The 18,455-nt window shown below is 37.9% G+C and overlaps 2 protein-coding genes across 2 annotated transcripts; one reads left to right on the forward strand and one right to left on the reverse strand.

The window, feature by feature from the left end:
- Positions 1 to 1,104: 1,104 nt before the first annotated feature.
- Positions 1,105 to 8,412, forward strand: LOC144977000 (uncharacterized). Its single transcript, XM_078921673.1, has 4 exons — positions 1,105 to 1,441; positions 2,168 to 2,340; positions 5,003 to 5,139; positions 6,279 to 8,412. Exons 1-4 carry the CDS (start codon positions 1,244 to 1,246, stop codon positions 7,400 to 7,402), a joined length of 1,632 nt encoding a protein of 543 aa, XP_078777799.1. The 5' UTR covers positions 1,105 to 1,243; the 3' UTR covers positions 7,403 to 8,412.
- Positions 5,177 to 11,248, reverse strand: LOC144977001 (uncharacterized). Its single transcript, XM_078921674.1, has 4 exons — positions 10,904 to 11,248; positions 9,258 to 9,488; positions 7,525 to 7,669; positions 5,177 to 6,131 (listed from the first exon to the last, which is right to left on the reverse strand). Exons 2-4 carry the CDS (start codon positions 9,323 to 9,325, stop codon positions 5,346 to 5,348), a joined length of 999 nt encoding a protein of 332 aa, XP_078777800.1. The 5' UTR covers positions 9,326 to 9,488; positions 10,904 to 11,248; the 3' UTR covers positions 5,177 to 5,345.
- Positions 11,249 to 18,455: the final 7,207 nt, after the last annotated feature.

Consider the following 18,455-nt stretch of genomic DNA (forward strand, 5'->3'; position numbering starts at 1 on the left):
TTCTCATTGGTCTTTCAACAGTCGTCACGGCAGTTTCGTCAGTGTTGAAGATCCGGTCTGGGGTAAACCGAAACTTTTCTATAGTCTGTTCAAGGTTGTCGTAGAACAGACCGACATTGTATTTATTAAATGATGCCATACGGGCTAGAGATGTAGGCTCCAGTGTGCGCAGTGAAAAAACTGGGTGTCTCTTAAAAAATCCACTGGCCCAGTCTTTGCCCGCTATCTGGTGTTTTATCCAGCTAGTGGGGGTGGTGATGTTGTTCTTAGTGGCGAACTCAAATGCAAGAGTTCTGAACTCCACCATCGTAAGCCCAAAATATATCCTGCTGGCTTGCAGTAGATATTCAGCAAGAATAGCCTCTTGCTTATCGTCAAGCACACGACTGTGGTCACTTGACCATCCAAATCTGAGTTTCTCATCCTCAAGGTCGATATTCTGCCTCTTTTTTTTTCGACATACCGACCCAAAGTTTTATAATTGAGACCTAATTCCCTTGCGGTTGATTTGATCTGCTGACCAGAGTCCAGGACAAGTCTCACCCCCTCAAGCATCAATTCCCTTGAGAAGAGACCCCTTTCGGTTTTCCTTTTAAATGTTCTTTTCATTTTTTAAACTAATGTCTGATATAAATAAAAAGATATAGATATAAAGGAAAGAAAGAAAACTAAATTACAAAGATCATCCAACAAAAATGTGTTAAATGTTGTTACGAAATAATGAAAATAGTGTGGGGTCAAAAGTCTCGCAATTTTATGAGAGACTTTTGGCCCCACGGCTGCGAGACTTTTGACCCCAAGTGTACTGCCATCAATATTTTTAATTTGAAATAAAAACTAACCCCAATTAATGAATTATTTAAACATTATATCACAAACGAAATAATTAACAATGTGTATGCATAACAATAAGTCAAAAATAGACTCTTGAACCAATAGAAATGTACGATTCAGTAGCAATCGAAATATTTAGTTTTTGTAGGCAATTTGATATAGTCTGCTGCTTCTCAGAAGTATCTTAGAGTTATGTCCCTTGCTTTCCTATATGAACCATAGAACAACGAAACAATGTAATTAACCCATAGATTTTTGACCAATCAAAACACGAGATTCGTGACACACCCTCAAAGCCCTGACCCGGATATGACGCTCGGACATGGCTTAGCGGTTGTTTACAAACAATAGTAATGATTGTGTAGTCTTAGACTAAGTCTGATGCAGAATTCTTTAAATTAAAAAAAAGATGGGTAAAAAATGTCAATGGGGCCTTTGCGACAGCGACAGTCGATATCCAGAGAGATCGGGAGGCGTACGATTTTTTCCTTTTATCAAGCCGTGGATCGACAAACCTCGATGCAAGCGATGGATCAGGGCTTGCGCTCGCCCTCAAAATCAGCTGAATTTAGCGAAGATCAACAAGGACCGCTACATTTGTTCTAAGGTAAGTTGATATTCAACACAGTTTATATCAATCAGTATCATATGAAAATTGTTTTTTTTTTTTGCTAGTCTGTTTTATTATTCTTACGTAAAACATCATTTCTCTCTTTTCACTTTTCAAGTTGACTCGAGTTCACTGACTTGACTGAAAATCGAACGAATTTGTTCGATGGCACATGACGTCACTACTACAACTCCTGTTACATATTTAAAGACTTTTCTGGTTATTTTATTGGCTCATATTAGAGAAATATAATTAATTTATCTCTGGAGTTTGAAATGTATTAAAATTAATTTGAAAAATTAAAAAATATTGTTGTGTAAAATTCGATTCATTTCTGAGACTAGCTTTGCTTTCCGCCGCCATTTTAATTTTGTTTGTAAACAACCCTCTTCGACTCTGCACAAAACATGTCAAAAACGTCAGTATTGACGAAATCTATGAAAATATTCATTGGGATGACTCCCGGCCGGTTGGTCTAAGTCTAGTTCTAATCAAATTCAACATTTAAGTTGAAGTAAATCGAACGATCTTAGAGTTAGAGAATGCTTTGTCTGAGCCGTTAATTTATTAAAGACAAGTAAATACGATGTTTAGCCGAGGTTTTCATTGACAGTAGATGTTATTCTTCTAACTAATACTAACAAGAAAACAGAGAAAATACATTTTTTTACTGAAGCTGTCAAGTCAAATAATTTCATTTTATCTTTCCAACTTAAATTGCAGCATTTCAAAGATGGTGAGCCTACTAAAAGATTCCCCGATCCTGAACTTGCTCAAACAAGTTATCGATTGGAAACTCAATATCCAAAGCCAAGAACAAAATTAACACCAAGCAAACGTCGGCTTCAACCTCTGAGGGTGGGGGATTCTGATCAAGGAATGGTATCACTATCAGGGTGAGTTTTTGACCGTTATCTCTTCTTTAATCATGTGGCTATGGGTTTTTAAATTCTCCATGTGTTTTCTTATTACTAATGACATTTGCTTCCTGAATTCAACAAATCAGCAAGTTCAGGTAAATGAGTTGAACCCTGTTTTACTGTTTGAAATTATCAAGGGTGATAGTGAGTGTTGATCAATTTTTTTTTTGTCTGATCAGGTTGAACAAAAAATTTTCCACGACCCCCAAAATTGAGAATGGAAAAAAAAAGTAGTCTTTCAGAGCCATTGGACCAATGTAGCCAGATTTTATTACTCCAGTTTTTACAGTGCATGCCATCCTTCTGATGCTAGTGTATCACAAAGAAGATCTAGGCAAACTCGTATCATGGAGTAATAGGTGGTTGCTAAGATTTCACCCTGATAAGTGCAAACATATGCACATTGGAAACCTATATCCAGCTGAAAGCTTCAGAGATATCATCTAATGGGAAATGAACTTGAGTTGGTGGATGAAGAAAAAGATATTGGAGTTATCATCGATAATGATCTAAGCTTTGGAAAGCACATCAACGAGAATGTGAAAAAGGCAACTGCAATGTTTGCAACAATTCGCCGAATATTTCAATACCTAAATGAAGATACTTTCATTCCACTGTACAAAGCACTAGTGCGAACACACTTGGAATATGCCAGCTCAGTCTGGGCACCATTCAAAAGTAAACACATCAAGCTCATAGAAGGCGTCCAAAGAAGAGCTACCAAGCAGCTCCCGAGTATGAAAGGGATGACATACGAAGAGAGATTTAAAAAACTGAAATTACCAACACTAAGTTATAGAAGAATAAGAGGTGACATGATAGAAGTGTACAAAATGTTAAATGGAAAGTATGACCAAAAAGCTGGTAATCTACTTAAACCCTGGCCCGAGCACTCCCTGAGGACAGGAACAAGGGGCAACTCTAAGAAACTTTTCACACAAAGGGCCAGACTAGATGTGCGCAAGCATAATTTTGGTGTTAGAGTGGTTCAAGTGTGGAACAGTCTACCAGAGAAAGTTGTCAGTGCTAATACTAATTCACTTAACTCATTCAAGAACAGACTGGGTAGCTATTGGAAAAACCAAGAAATCTTCTATGATTACAAGGCTAGCATCACATTCTGTCTTCACGGTAATCTGCAACCGGAAGAAACAAAGATGACACCGAGTCCAGCGAAGAGGATCATTGAGAACCTGTGCTGGAAATCATCTCCAAGTATCTCTAAGTAAAGTACTTTCCTCAAGACTCAAGACCTAACAGACCAGCCACCACTGTGTGATCAAGAGAAATGCTGGCCAGAATCGAACCAGTTCCCTTTGCATGTAAAGCGAGTGCTTTAACAACTGAGCTATCGGAACCACATGATTATATGTAAAAAAAAAAAAAAGGACAGAACTGATTATTTTAACATGGAACGGATTGTGAGGATATAATATCATTGATGTTTGCTATTTTTTGTTTTTAATGGTTTTACAGCGCTTGCAACACATTTAGGTTATATCAGCGCCAGTAAAAAGGAAGAAAATGGGATAGTAAAGAGTTATAGAATTACAATTAAAGCATCCAAGAAAAAGTAAGACAAAGGGGAACTGGGAACAAATAGGGATCAGATGCAGGTTCCAAGAGCATACCGACAATGTACCTAGTTTGAGATTACCATTAAGTCTCATCGGGACACAAGCACGGACCCCACTAAGGGGAATATACTCAAATGCTTACATTATAAATTCAAAATAACAAATATAATAATACATAACAGAGAATTTACAAGGAACAAATCTCATCTCCCAAAACAATTATGCATTTGACTGTTTCCCTCCCAGCGAGGACTCAGGGTCAGGACAAAACCAAGTAATCTCATTCCAAGACAAAGACAGAATGCAAGTTGGAAAACAGATATACGGGATAGAAGACACCGTATGTACCTCCCTGCCCACTGTGGAAGGTCAGGAACCCCACCCAGGAGTAAATTTAGCATTTATTTGCTTATTGTCCTCCGTATAGAGCTTTGAGATCTCGGGGTATGACATTCTGACTTGTTTTGAGTCCCTCTGTGACTGTGAGTGAAATAAGTTGGAAAGCTCATTTTCTTATCATAAAACAAAAACTTGATCTTTTATATACAGCAATCTTAACTAAACATGCTCAAAACGCTTTACAGGTGGTCAATAGCAACATTTAAAAATGTAGGATGAGACACGACACTTGTTAGGCGATACACTTGTTAGGCGATATTACTTTTTTTTTTGGACAGAGGCAACACTGTCAATGACCAGTTAATCATTTTACACCCACATAAGGTGAGAAAATGTGAGTAAAGAGCCTTTCCCAAGGGCTCAACTTTGCACCACTCGGGATGCGAACCCAGACCTTTTGGTCCAAAGATGAATGCCATACCTCCAGACCACATAACCGCACTTATAAAACTACCTGGATGGTAAACTTAAAAGATAGTAATAGCGCCTAATTGTTGTCATGTCTCTACATACTCCAAGTGGGATAAAAGAATGTTAGCAAAGAGACTTTCAAAGTTTCAACTTTGTGATTCCTGGGACCTGGTGGAGAATGTCTTACCACAAGACCACAAAGTGCATAAACACATCAATGTCAGAAACGTTTACATTTTGTTTTTTTTCAGAGAGGGCCATGAAAGAACACTTAATTCTGAAGCAACCAATCCCGAAAATAGATCCGCACCAGAACCTATGGATACTGAAGTGGTCAACAGGGAGACTGATAACAAAGAAAATGAACAAAGGGTTGTTCCAAATTTAGGTATGACTTTAATAACACATAATAATAATGACAAATTGTATAATTTTTACTGTGTGGAAAGTTTGTGAGATACATCGACATTGATAGGAAATTATAATAACAAATAATTCGATAGAATTTGAAACTTGGAGAATAATGATAATGATCATGATAATAATACCCAATACTAATAATAATTCATCAAAAATAATCTGCTGCATAAAACATTAACTACAATAGCCCTTGCCATATTTTGAATAAAACACCGTCAAAGTTTCAAGCACCGAATATATAAATGGAAAATCAGGGTAAATCCTTTGAATAAACAAATCTGTTTTTGTGAAGCACACAAAATCACAAAAGTTGACTCCAGTCACCATTAGCTGACCTTGCACCTGAGCATAATATGGGTGATCTGTCCTGAGGGTGATTGCCCCACTTTCAGAAATTTCTAAACAAAGGTCTTTCTTTTTAGAGGATAGTGCCTGCTGAAATGTCATGTCCCTAATCGCATATGGACATTTAATCTCAAGGATTCCTTTCCCTACCTCACAGCAAACCTTCCCGTCAGGTGTTGCACCAAGGAAAGGAAAGTCTGGACTGACAACAAATCCACACTGGTGCACATGATTGCCAGTCTTCTTGATGTAAAGCTGCCTAGCAATCGGCTCATTTGATATGCCATAACTCGTTGGAGATGACGAAAACGGTTTTGAATCAAATATTGATTCCACAAATTTTGAATTAACAAGCTTTCTTCTTAAAATTAATCCAAATTGCGAAGAAGTAATTCGTTTTCGCCTCTCGGAGAACCATAGAGCACAGTGAGCCTGTTGTGCAGTTGAACGTTCCAGATTTTGGGCATCCGAAATGCTGATGGATACATCCTGCCACTCATGTCTGTATTTCTCAACGCTCTCAGGAGGGTCAAAATTTATCGGCCTTGGAAGTGCCAAATCCCAGCAACTGATATTAGTTTCCGATGGCACAGTCTTCTCACCAATGAGAGGAGCCTAGGAAATAAAAAAAGAAAGCATGAAAAGAATGAGAATATTTTTTAAAAATCAATGATTCAATATTCTTACCCAGATTAATTTCAGTTTGTTGATTCAGTCTCTGCTGGAAAACTAATTGCAAAAAAAAATTTCATTTTATTTCAGATTCTAACATGGCACTGTTAGCAGTGGTTGCAGAGAACGTATCCCTGAAAGAAGAAGTCTTTTTGCTCAAGCAACAACTCAAGGAGGCTAACAGACTTCATGCCCAAGAAATATTAAAGGGAGAGGAGCTTAAGAGGCTGCTGTTGTCAAAACCCCCCAAAACGGACGCAGATAAATGCAGTCACTCACGTCTGACCATTGAACACCTGCACCATCACGGACCGAAAGAAGCTATAAAGAGCTACACGGGTTTTGTGTATGAAGATTTTATAAAAATATTCACTTTCCTAGTACCAAACAATACAGAATTGCCATTCACCATAACAAAACAAATGAAAGCAACACATTGCTTGCCCATTGTAGATCAATTTTTACTAGTTATGATGAAATTGCGCCAAAATTACACTTTCTTGCATCTTGCCAATTTATTTAAAATATCAAAAAATGATGCAGGATGTCTATTTAGGGCATGGATCAACTACTTGTATTTCAGGCTTGGCAGTTTGCCAGTATGGCCTGATCGAGACACCATCAAGAATAACATGCCACAAAAATTTAAAAAAGATTTTCCGGACACACTGGTTATTCTTGATGGTACAGAAATAAAGACAAACAGACCCAAGGCCTTAAAAAATCAAAGCCTGTTGTATTCAGACTATAAGTCCTCAACTACGTTGAAAGCTCTTGTGGGAGTGGAGCCTTCTGGGGCATTTACTTTTGTGAGTATGTTGTTTTCAGGCTCCATCTCTGACAAGGAGATCACAACGAGGAGTGGTCTGCTAGTCCTATTGCAGAAATTAATTAAAACCAATATGGTCAAACTGGGAGATGGGGTAATGGTGGACAAGGGCTTCACAATTCAAAGTGAGGTTGAGAAATTGGGCCTTAGACTCTGGATTCCCCCATTTGTCTCTGGAGGCACCCAGATGACAGCATCAGAGGTCTCTAAGACAAAAAAAATTGCCAGACACAGAATTGTCGTTGAAAATGCAATAGGTAGAGCCAAGAAATTTAAAATTATTAATGATAAAGTTGACCTAAGTATGTTCACTTCAATTAATCAAATCTTTTCAGTTTGTTGTCTCCTTACGAACTTTATGCCCCCACTATTACGTGCATCATAAACATACTGATTGTCCTTTCAATGACTTTGTGATTATCTTAATATTAATAAGTATAAAAGAGAAAACAACATGATAAAATAAATGCAATATTCATGATATATTTAAATTGACCAAGAACTCACCTGATGGGAGAGTAGACTGCCAATATAGAATTCATCATTGGCATCATTGTTAGTCACCTCCTCCACCAAATATCCAAAGGGGCGATTTTCAAATGCTTGCTTCAAATATTCTCTGTCCGATGCCAGAGCTGGTTTCTTGCATTTCCTAGAGTGATGATAGACAAAATACAAGCAACTGAATAGATCTATGTCATTTTTCTCTCCTCTCTTTTAATTTACATAAAGATAAATGGGTGTCTATCAAATCAGTATGTTCTAGGTTGCAGCTTTAAACTTCACTATCTGTTACATAGAGCTTTTAGAAGTAAAAAAAAAAGAAGAGCATATATATGACACTCGCCTTAAGATTAGAACTTCCAAACCTGTCCTCAAGTTACAAGGAGCGTATAGTTGAGTCCTTGGAAAAGACTCTTTACTCACATTCTCTCACCGTACTCAGTTGTAAAATGAGTATCTGGCAGTTAACAGCATGGTCTCTGTCTGAAAAAAAATGTAATAACGCCTAACAGGTGTCATGTCTCATCCAACATGTTAAGTGTTACTGTTACTGTTGGCTAAGAACCCCATGTCGAGCACTTTTGACTTTGAGCATGTTTAGTGGACATTGCGCTATATAAAAGCTCAAGTCACTGAACAATATATAAGATTGCATTATATTTTTTAATCATGAAGGCCTAACAGCTTCTGTTTATCCAATATAAACGACTTATCACCAGTTGTATATTAAAATTTCAGAGAATCTACAGTTTATGACCACATGTATATTTATTTGAAATAAATTTACCTATTTCAATTTCTCTTGTTTTATTGCTATAAAAATACTTTTATTGCTAATGAATTATTCCAAAATGACCAAGAAAGGAATTAAAAGCAAGTTGCCCACCATAATTTGGATTGATATTATTATCTTTATCAGATACAATCACATCTAAAACTTAAATGGCAGAGCGATCGTCTACCAAAGCAGCAAAGATCCCAGGTTGTGTCGAGGTAGTTTTAGTTTTTTAACCATGTCCATCCTATGGTGACAGGATAGCTGGGTCTCCTAGATGGATGGAAAGCATCCCTACATTACTTTTGTTTAATGCTTCGGAAACCGAAGTGAATCCCAGCTATATATATATATGCATGATACTTACAAACAAAATTTAGAATCTTGCAAACCAACCAATTTTCCCTAGCTGGATGGGTTTTATGGCCTCCCATGGTGTTACTGTATTTTCTATCCCCCTAATCCCTTTCCATGTCGCTCTCCATCTTTGTTTTAGATTAAATTTTCTCATATTGATATATCTCCCCCTCGTCCTGGCAGGGACGCTTAGTTGACAAGGAGATGATCAAATGTATAAAACCTTTTTTAGATGCTATCTCTCCCTGTAGGTATATCATCTCTCTGTTATGAAAATTTATAGTTATTAGTTTTGTATATATGTCAACATTTGAGCACATCCTTCATTGCAGTATCCTTTGCTTGAGTGGGACTTTTAACAATGCCAAAATAGGCACATCGGTATATTGTACATGGGAACTTCTGTTCCCCCTTCGAACCATATCCCTTTGTCTTGCTTTTCCTTTGATGCTTTCACCTTCAGATCTACAACTTCTCCCCCTGTCACCTGGCAGTCAAATGATTTAATAGTGTCGCAAGCACTGTAGACCCCCTAAAAACAAACCCTCTACCCTTGTAACAATGCAGATTGTTTTGTCCCAGTGATTTGAATGCATTTTATTACCTGTTGTCTTCAAAAGTTGCCATGACTGGTCGCCGCTTTAAATTCCTACGGGGTTTGGCAATAATCATTGAAGTGATGGGCTCAGGATCAATTCTTGCGCCACGAGGTTTATTCCACTGCTGCGGAAGGCTTGTGCAGCTTGGATCTGCAGGTATATCTTGTAATCCAGCTTGCTGCCAGTTCTGAAGTGTGAATATTACCGCAACCACATGGGAACATTCACCAGATATGCTGCAAGTAAAATTTAAAAAGAAATGAAAACAACACTTGTTTGTAAAACCTACTCGGAATGAAAATTATATCAATTTAGATGATGAGTTATATTATTTTTTAAATGTTGTATAGGATGGCTAACCCCCTTTTTAAGGGGAATTAATAAATATGCCAAATCGAGCTAATGGATCACGCTTGACAAAAGGTAGTCAAGGTAAAATTCACTCTCGAAAGTGAATTTAAAGTTAAAATAATCGAAAATATATTAAATTTATATAACCTCTCTACAATAAATCAATAAACTACATTCACTTTCCTCAATTAAAAATTAATCTAATCCAAGTCTCATATTTATGTGGTGGTAACGTGGTATGACACTCGCTTTTGGATTGGAAGGTCCTGGATTTGAGCCTCGCTCAGCGCATAGTTGAGTCCTTGGAAAAGGCTCTTTACTCACATCCTCTCACCGTATTCAGGTGTAAAATGAGTACTTTGCTATTAACAGCGTTGTCCCTGACCCAAACAAAAAATGTAATATCGTCTTCTAACAGGCATCATGTCCTGTCCTAAATGTTAATTGTTGCTGTTATAGTGGAAAGAACTTTAGAGAAAACCAAAATTCCTCAACTGGGCATCAAATCATAGTCATTGAATACACTAAAGATGATAATAATAATAATAATAATAATTATTATTATGATGATGATGATATGATTATAATAAGAATAAGAATGATAACAATAGTAATAGATATTTGTGAGACTAAATTAATAATGCAAGAAATGATGGAATCGATGTAAAAATGAAAAGCTTTTCCATCAATTTGGCAGTCATAACTGAGAGAGGCAACTTAATGTGATGCAAATTAAAATTATTTTAAATTTATAAAAATAGACTAGTCATCATGAACTAGTACTAGCTATCTAGTACTACTAGTAATTCTGACAATCATGTACCGGTGATTTAAAAAAAAAAAAATGAATAAGGGCACTTAAGTCTGTTTATTTCTATCAAAAAAAAAAAACAAGATAGATATTCCCATTTTAATAATCAGATTGTTGAGCCAGTGCAAACAACAGGGGGCACATGACAGTGACTCTTTTGTTCTCCCTACTTTTACTTACGATCGCTTAACTCCCTCCCTCCCCCCCCTTTTTTTAAAAATGTGTAGTGACGCTTTCTTCAATACTGAATTCATGAAGACTAAGATGAAAATAACATAACGTCACCTAACAAAACATTTCTTCATTGAAATTGAAATTAATCTTGTTTCCCAACCCACATGACTGACTGGTGACTGGTGAGATGACTGCGTCGTGATAATTTACACAGTGACACAGTACAGAAGAGGACGATGCATAGAAAACTAGAAATCGATTGTAACTTTAAACAGTAGTTTTTAAAATGAAACTCAGATAAAATTGAACGCTTACCCTGCTTTGCATGAGCAGTAGGCATCCACTGCCTTCTTTTCCTTAATTTCAAAAGCTCACGTCGTGAGGCTTCTCGCTCTTCCGTTGGCTTCGGTAAACAGAGGCAAAAACATCAAAAACTTCACTCGCCTTTTTCAATATCTTTACATTATTTACATACTTTTCTAGACAAAAAGCTTCCGCTCTTGTTTTTTGTCGGGATGTCAATTGAAATGGTAAATAATTTTGAGAAATATCCTTAGGGAGCTCGCTGAGTTGTGCATTGACTGCCATCGTGGTAGTGTAAGATAAAGAAAGAAACCGGAATGAATGTCCGAATCCGGCTCGTGACCTTGGTAAAATGGGGCTCAAGGTCAAGAGGCGCGGTTAATTCCCTTGCACTACCGGTTTATTGGAATTATCGTAAGCTCTCTAGTTTTATCAGATTGGACATCGAGACTTTTGACCCGCGGGACTTTTGACCCCACTCTCCCCTACCATAAAAAACGTTGTCAATAGGCAAATATATTATACATAAAAAGCAATAGTCAAAGAGACCTATTTTTCATGTAGGCTACTAAAGGTTTTGAAAAAATAAATAAATAAAGCTGCAACGTGTAAGTTTTTAAAATGCAAGTAGGTTTACTGCAAAAAGGTGTCTCATTTGAAGTGAATAATGAGGCTTGCGATCGAAAATTGAAAATACGCAAGAAAATCAAGGGATACTACCCATGCACAACTACAATGATTGTCAATTGTATGAGCTGCCTCTCTTGCACCATTAAAAGAACGGGAGAAGCTCGTCAACGTCAGAGGCCTTTTTTCATGAAGTAAAGTTAATTTAAAAAAGCTGCAAAATGTAAGCTTTTAAAATGCAACTTGCAACAAGTAGGTTTACTGCAAAAAGACTTCTCTTTTGAAGTGAATAATTTCAAGTTTGCCTTATCACTATTATTTGATGAGCCGTGTCACCACAATTACATATTTCATGTAGTTGTTTATTATTATTTATTTATCATGAAACACGTGCAACAAGTAGGGCCTATTATTATTTCCTGTCTTACTTCATTCATCAGCAATACAGCGTGTAGGAAATTATGGACTGATTTTCATACATGTGCTCAAATTGATTTTTAATTCTTTTCGTTTCATTAAAGTTAAAGGAAAGAAAAAAAAGACCAAGACAAAATAAATGGTGAAATCGGAGTCGGTTAGTTTTTAATTCTTTTTGATAAGTCCACACCAAACCAAAGTAATTTTTGATAACAGAAGCAATACAAGATCTACTATTGAACAACAACAAGTATAAGTCGAGAATGTTTGGACTTATTGGATTGAAGCTAGCGTGAAGCATACAGTAGTCCTTCAGAGCTATTACTATTACTATTGGTATTAGTATATACACATAGAGCCAGAGTATGTTCTTATCGTGAAATGGGCAATAGCAAAGTGCTATCCTTGGATAGGGTGCTAATGATAGTTTATTACAAAGTACACTCCATCGGATCTAACAGACCCAGCCACCCCCTGTGGATCAGAAAAAAATCTTGACTGCATCCGGGATCAATCTCGGTCCTTCTGCGTGTGAAGCTTGTGCTCCACCAACTCAGATTTCAGGACTCCCATAGTGGAGCATAAGGGAGTGACATAATGTATGTTTCCCATGTTAGACGCAAAAAGTAAGGTAATGAAGTATTTTATTTTAAAAGCAAAATATACAAATGGAAATGATGTAGATATCAGATTATCTGGTGTGAATTGAACTAACGACAAATGATGCCCTTATCAGTTTCTGATCTATGCTTCAGTATCAAGGTTACAAAATCAATTCTCCGTCAGTCTCTAGCCCCTTTTCCCCCTCCTCAATCAATCAAGTCTAGATTTAGTCTTCCTTACATTTACTGCAGACAGCTAGGATATTGATTGAGAATACAAGACATTTGTTGTCTTCGTTTTTAAGGGTTTTACGGCGATTGCAATTTAGGTCATATCAGCGCCAGTAAAAAGGAAGAAAATGGGATAGTTCAAAGATTCTATATTTACAATTAAAGCACCCAAGGAAAAGAAAGAAAAGGGAAATTGGTTCATATAAGAAACATGTAGATTCCAAGAGCATAATACCATCAATGTACTTACACTCCTGCAGTTTCCTCGAACTCATTTTTCAGTAAGAAAAGGGAAATTGGTTCAAATAGGAAACAGATGTAGATTCCAAGAGCATACAATGTACTTACACTCCTGCAAAGTTTCCTCGAACTCATTTGAATGCCCCAATTATTTTCCTTACTATTCTTTATCATCATTCCATTCCTTCCTTCACCTAGCCAGAGTAAAATAAATTAGATCAATCAAAGGATTTTTAAAAATGCAACCTGTGATTTTGACCACTGATGATTTATTGTGACAGTGGCATTAACGATTACATGTGTGTGAGTTTGTATCTATCTGTCATCTGCATTTTTTGCCAAGTTGGGGCCTAAAAATTGCCAAGAAATTTGCCAAAAAATTTGCCGAGCAGAACTAAGCCTCCCGGTAAAAATTAACATGATGGAAAAATAAATATAAAAGATATTTTATTACACTTCATTTATTATTTTCCGCACAGTAACGCGATTTATGCGCCCAAACTTTCAGACAATCACACTCCCACACACAAAATACACACAGACACATACTGTGGAAAAGAACACTTACACTGACGAACATTCAACTCAGTCACACAAAGGGCCTACTCCCTCTCATACAGACTCACCCTTATGGGCATGTGTAAAGTCCGTTGGAATGGCCACGGAGAGACAAAATTACAAGTAAACAGGAGTAACATTGTCATTGATATACATGTATTCTGGAAAAGACATTAGTGACCACCGTGAAGCAGAAGTGGGCCTCCTTTTTTCCAAAGCAGCTGCTAAAAGCCTCTTAGAATGGGAACCTGTGTCTGATAGTATCATTACTGCACGCTTCTCTTCTCGTTTCCAGAAGGTGACCCTAGTCATGTGCTATGCCCCCACAAACACAGCAGAGGAAGACATTAAAGACACCTTCTATGCTCAACTACAGGCCGTGGTAGATAAGATCCCAAATAGAGATATGCTAATACTCATGGGAGATATGAATGCAAAGGTTGGAGGCACAAATGTAGATAGAGAAAATGAAATGGGAAAGCATGGCATCGGCCAGATGAATGAGAATGGAGATATTTTGGCGGAGTTCTGTACTACAAACAACCTTGTAATTGGCGGCACACTTTTCCCACACAAGCGATGTCGTAAAGCTACATAGGTGTCTCTAGATCATCAGACAGAAAACTAAACAGACCATGTCATGGTTAGACAACGGTACAGAAGCTCATTACTAGATGTACGAGCTAGACGAGGAGCAGACATTGGTTCAGATCATCACATTGTTGTTGCAAAGATCATGATGCGACTATCAGCAAGAAAACAACTTCAAAACCCTCGAGTAAAATATATCAACAAGATGAATTAACCAGACACTAAAGAAACATTTAAGATTTCACTCCAAAACCGCTTTGAAGTGCTTCAAACACATGAGACCGAGGAAACAGATACAGCATGGTTAACTCTGAAAGAGGTTATCACAGGGACATGTGAAGAAGTGCTTGGAAGACCACAACCCAAAAAAAACACCATGGATCAGAGAGGAGACGTGGCAGAAATTAGAAGAAAGGAAAAGGGAGAAACATGCAATGAACAATGCGAAAACTAGACTTCAAAAGCATATGGCAGCGACCAGATACACCACAGTGGCCAACGAAGTGGAGAAACAGCTGCGGGCAGACAAAGGGTCCTACATAAATGGAATTGCTGATACAGCAGAGGAAGCTGCAGGGAAAGATCTTAAGACCCTCTACGCCACCACCAGATTGTTGAGCGGTCGGAAAAACAACCCAAATTGACCTGTCAGAGACAAAGTGGGAAACCAATCACATCAATAGAAGAGCAACTGAATCGATGGAAAGAACACTTCTGTGAAGTGCTCAACAGACCACCACCAGTACTAAGACCACACCTGAACCAATACAGGTGAAATCACTAAGGTGGAGATCCGAGGGGCACTTGGCAGTCTGAAAAATGGAAAAGCTGCTGGCACAGATAACATCCATGCTGAAGCCTTGAAAGAGGGTGGAAACATTATCATGGATCAACTCCACCACCTGTTCAACTTGATCTGGACAAATGAGACGATACCATCTGATTGGAAGAGGGGCCTGCTAGTAAAATTACCCAAACATGGCGATCTGTCCCAGTGCGACAAGTGGAGAGGAATCACCTTGTTGTCCATACCAAGCAAAGAGCTCACAAGAATCATGCTTGACAGGATGAAAGTTACTTTGGGCAAAGCACTTCGAGCAAGCAGGCTTCAGAAAAGAACGGTCATGCAGACTAAATTGCAACTCTAAGAATCATTGTTGCGCAGTCGATTGAGTGGCAATCATCCATATATGTATGCTTTATAGACTTCGAGAAAGCATTTGACAACGTAGACAGGGAAAGCATCTGGAAAATCCTTCTCCACTACGGGGTGCCAGAAAAATTTATAAACATCATCAAACGACTTTATGATGGGTGTCGTCACACGGTCTGAGCACGAGTGTGCACGGTTCGGACCCAGACGGCGACACTTATATAAAAAAAAAATAACAAAAAGGGGGGTGAGGCTGACTGCCAAAGATTCACAAATTATGAACACAAAAGTCCGAGATTTAAGTGTATATGATATGAAGTGTTTATTAATTAATGTAATGAGCTGGATATAAATGAAATGCATATGACTGAATATAGCAGATGAATCAAGAAGGTATGGTGGATGATGATAATGATGATGATGTTGAGGTAATGAATGTTATCAAGATGACGCTTCTGAGTAGAATGATGATATTGATAATATATTCAGTGAGCAAAATGATAAATGTCAAAATAATATTGATGAAACTAATGATTGACAGGTATGATGAGTTGGTGATAGAAATGAATGATGTGATTATAAAGCTAAATGATATATGAATAATGATAGAAAAATATGATCATTTAGTTTGTATGAACTCAGGGTCCCCAACTTATCTCCGTCTGTGTGAAGATGATATTCTACGTGCTGTGGTTGCCTGTGTATTATTCCAAGTGTAGGTTATTAATGAGATAAATGTCCAGATGAATGACACACAGTACCAATGTATTAGGTTCCAGACGACAATGTCTAATGCAGTTATCAAACAATGGATTGTTCTTCAAATCATGTAAAGGTCGCAGTAAGTTATTAGGTCTATTTTGTAACAGGTTTCAGTTCTTGTTTTTGTTCATTAAGTAATAGGTTTCAGTTCTTGTTACTAAAGGTTATACGTTATAGTCAATGTTCATTGAGGTTACAATGAGTCACATAAAGGTGACTTGATGGCCAGGTTAAAGAAAGGCCAGATCTCAACAGAGCACTACTCAAAAAGAAATCAAACAACATTAATTTCCGTTTGGTAATACTGTCTCACAACAGAGACAGGAGTTAGAAGCCGTGATAGAACGTTACTATGGACTTTCACAACAGAAAATACAAAACGTCCTTTTCCACCACGGACTTACAGTAGAACTGAAGATGAAATTAAAAGTCACTATCTTTACCATCCCTATTCGCATGAATCATGGAAAAAACTCGAGGCGAAATGGGGGTGGGTATTGTAATTTAATGTTCTTCTCCCCCTAAACATGTTTACCCCTAAATTAATACAAAGTGCGTACGATGGATGGATCGTCACGAAGTCAACCATGGTCTATGGAGACAATGGCCATTCGCAGCTCCGATAACGTCAGGGATTAAATTGGGGATGTCGAAGATCAGACTCAAAGACACGACGGAAATACTACACCCTCACGATTTAGAGTGACAAAAGAAATAAATCAAGATAAGGTTGGATGTCCTGAGTCGTGCATACCACAGGTACTTCCCTACAGCGCCATAAAACGCAAAAGCATTTCCTTACAATGGGTTTTCCTGCCAAGTCATCCTCATAATGGTCGACTCTCAGAGGATTTTGACATTACATCAGGGGTTAGGCAAGGCTGTTTGCTGTCCCCACTTCTATTTCTTGTGGTATTGGACTGGGTGACAAAGACAGCATATGGCAATTCCAACAATGGCATCCAATGGACGTTTTCAAAAAGACTTGAAGACCTTGAATTTGCAGGTGACCTAGCCGTCCTCTCACACCGCATACAAGACATGCAGAACAAAGTCACGGCCCTGGAAAAAAACAAAAACAGCTCAACAAATTGGTCTCAAGATTAGTGAAGAGCTTAACTGCCAAACAAGAAACACAAATCTTCATCTCTGGCACAGCAATAGAAGATGTTAGGGAATTGACATACCGTGGCAGCAAAATCAGTCAGTTGGGTGGAACTGGTGAAGACATCATCGCTAGAATCAAGAAAGCGCGCCAGGCAAACAGCATATCCACAAACACCAAGCTCAAAAAATATTTAACACAATGTTAAAGCAGTCCTGCTCTATGGGTCAGAGACTTGGCGAACAACCTTGACCACATCAGCCAAGATACAAACTTTTGTCAATCGCTGTCTTCGACAAATACTCAAGTTGAAATGGTTTGACAAAGTGCCAAATGCTGACCTTTGGACAAGAACAAACCAAGAACAAATGGATGTCCAGGTCAGACGCAGAAAGTGGAGATGGGTTGGCAATATAACCAAGCAGGCTCTCGAATTGAACCCACAGGGCAAGAGGAAACAGGGTCGTCCAAAACAGACGTGGAGAAGCCTCCACCAAGATTTGAGTGTCTCCAATCTTACCTGGAGTGAGGCAAAGGTCTGTGCCAAGGACAGAAGAAGATGGAAGAGTGCTGTTGAGGCCCTATGCTCTGCCATTAGCCATAAGTCAAGTAAGTCATATGGAAAAATAAATATAAAAGACATTTTATTACACTTAAAGATGCTGCAGTTTTGATTTTCCGCACAGTAACGCGATTTATGCGCCCAAACTTTCAGACAATCACACTCCCACACACAAACGTAGAAACATACTGTGGAATAGAACACTTACACTGGCAAACATTCAACTCAGTCACACAAAGGGCCTACTCCCTCTCATCCACAGTATCAGTTTGATCAAACTTTCACATCTACAGACTATCTCAAACGTACACTTTCTCTCAGACTCAAAGGCCTAGTTTTCCTATACTATTAAAAAAAAAAAAAAAAAGACACATCACTGAACTTATTGTAGTTAAGGAAAACTAGTCCTTTGATGTTGTCTTCTGTGAGTCTACACCTTCTAGACAAATCAAGATTATATAAAGGACGCCAAGGCAGCGAGAGCTGGAACATGATCTGCGACAGACTTCCAGAAAAGAGTCAGATCAATGATTTCAGTATCGGACTCTCTCACAGCATTGGGCCCCAGTTTCCCAATATATCTAGTCAAATCATGCTGAAGAAGATGACAAAAATCAGGAATTGCAGTGTATGCAGATACACTGTGAGGCATAAGAGGAATGTTCTTTGGACTGAAAATCCTTCATAAATTCCAAGCCTTTTTTATTTACAAAACT

This window comes from Berghia stephanieae, chromosome 7, assembly GCF_034508935.2.
Source record: "Berghia stephanieae isolate SIO BIC M18660-M18661 chromosome 7, UCSD_Bste_1.3, whole genome shotgun sequence".
NCBI lineage: Eukaryota > Metazoa > Mollusca > Gastropoda > Nudibranchia > Aeolidiidae > Berghia > Berghia stephanieae.

Bases quoted from the DNA above. Each gene is read 5' to 3' on its own strand.
- LOC144977000 (XM_078921673.1), top strand. From the start codon at position 1,244: ATGGGTAAAAAATGTCAATGGGGCCTTTGCGACAGCGACAGTCGATAT. The intron at 2,341-5,002 runs GTGAGTTTTTGA...GTTTTTTTTCAG, and splicing joins GGAATGGTATCACTATCAGG to AGAGGGCCATGAAAGAACAC. The intron at 5,140-6,278 runs GTATGACTTTAA...ATTTTATTTCAG, and splicing joins AAGGGTTGTTCCAAATTTAG to ATTCTAACATGGCACTGTTA.
- LOC144977001 (XM_078921674.1), bottom strand. From the start codon at position 9,325: ATGATTATTGCCAAACCCCGTAGGAATTTAAAGCGGCGACCAGTCATG. The intron at 7,670-9,257 runs GTAATAAAATGC...TCATCACTCTAG, and splicing joins GCAACTTTTGAAGACAACAG to GAAATGCAAGAAACCAGCTC. The intron at 6,132-7,524 runs GTGAGTTCTTGG...TTTATTTCCTAG, and splicing joins GCAGTCTACTCTCCCATCAG to GCTCCTCTCATTGGTGAGAA.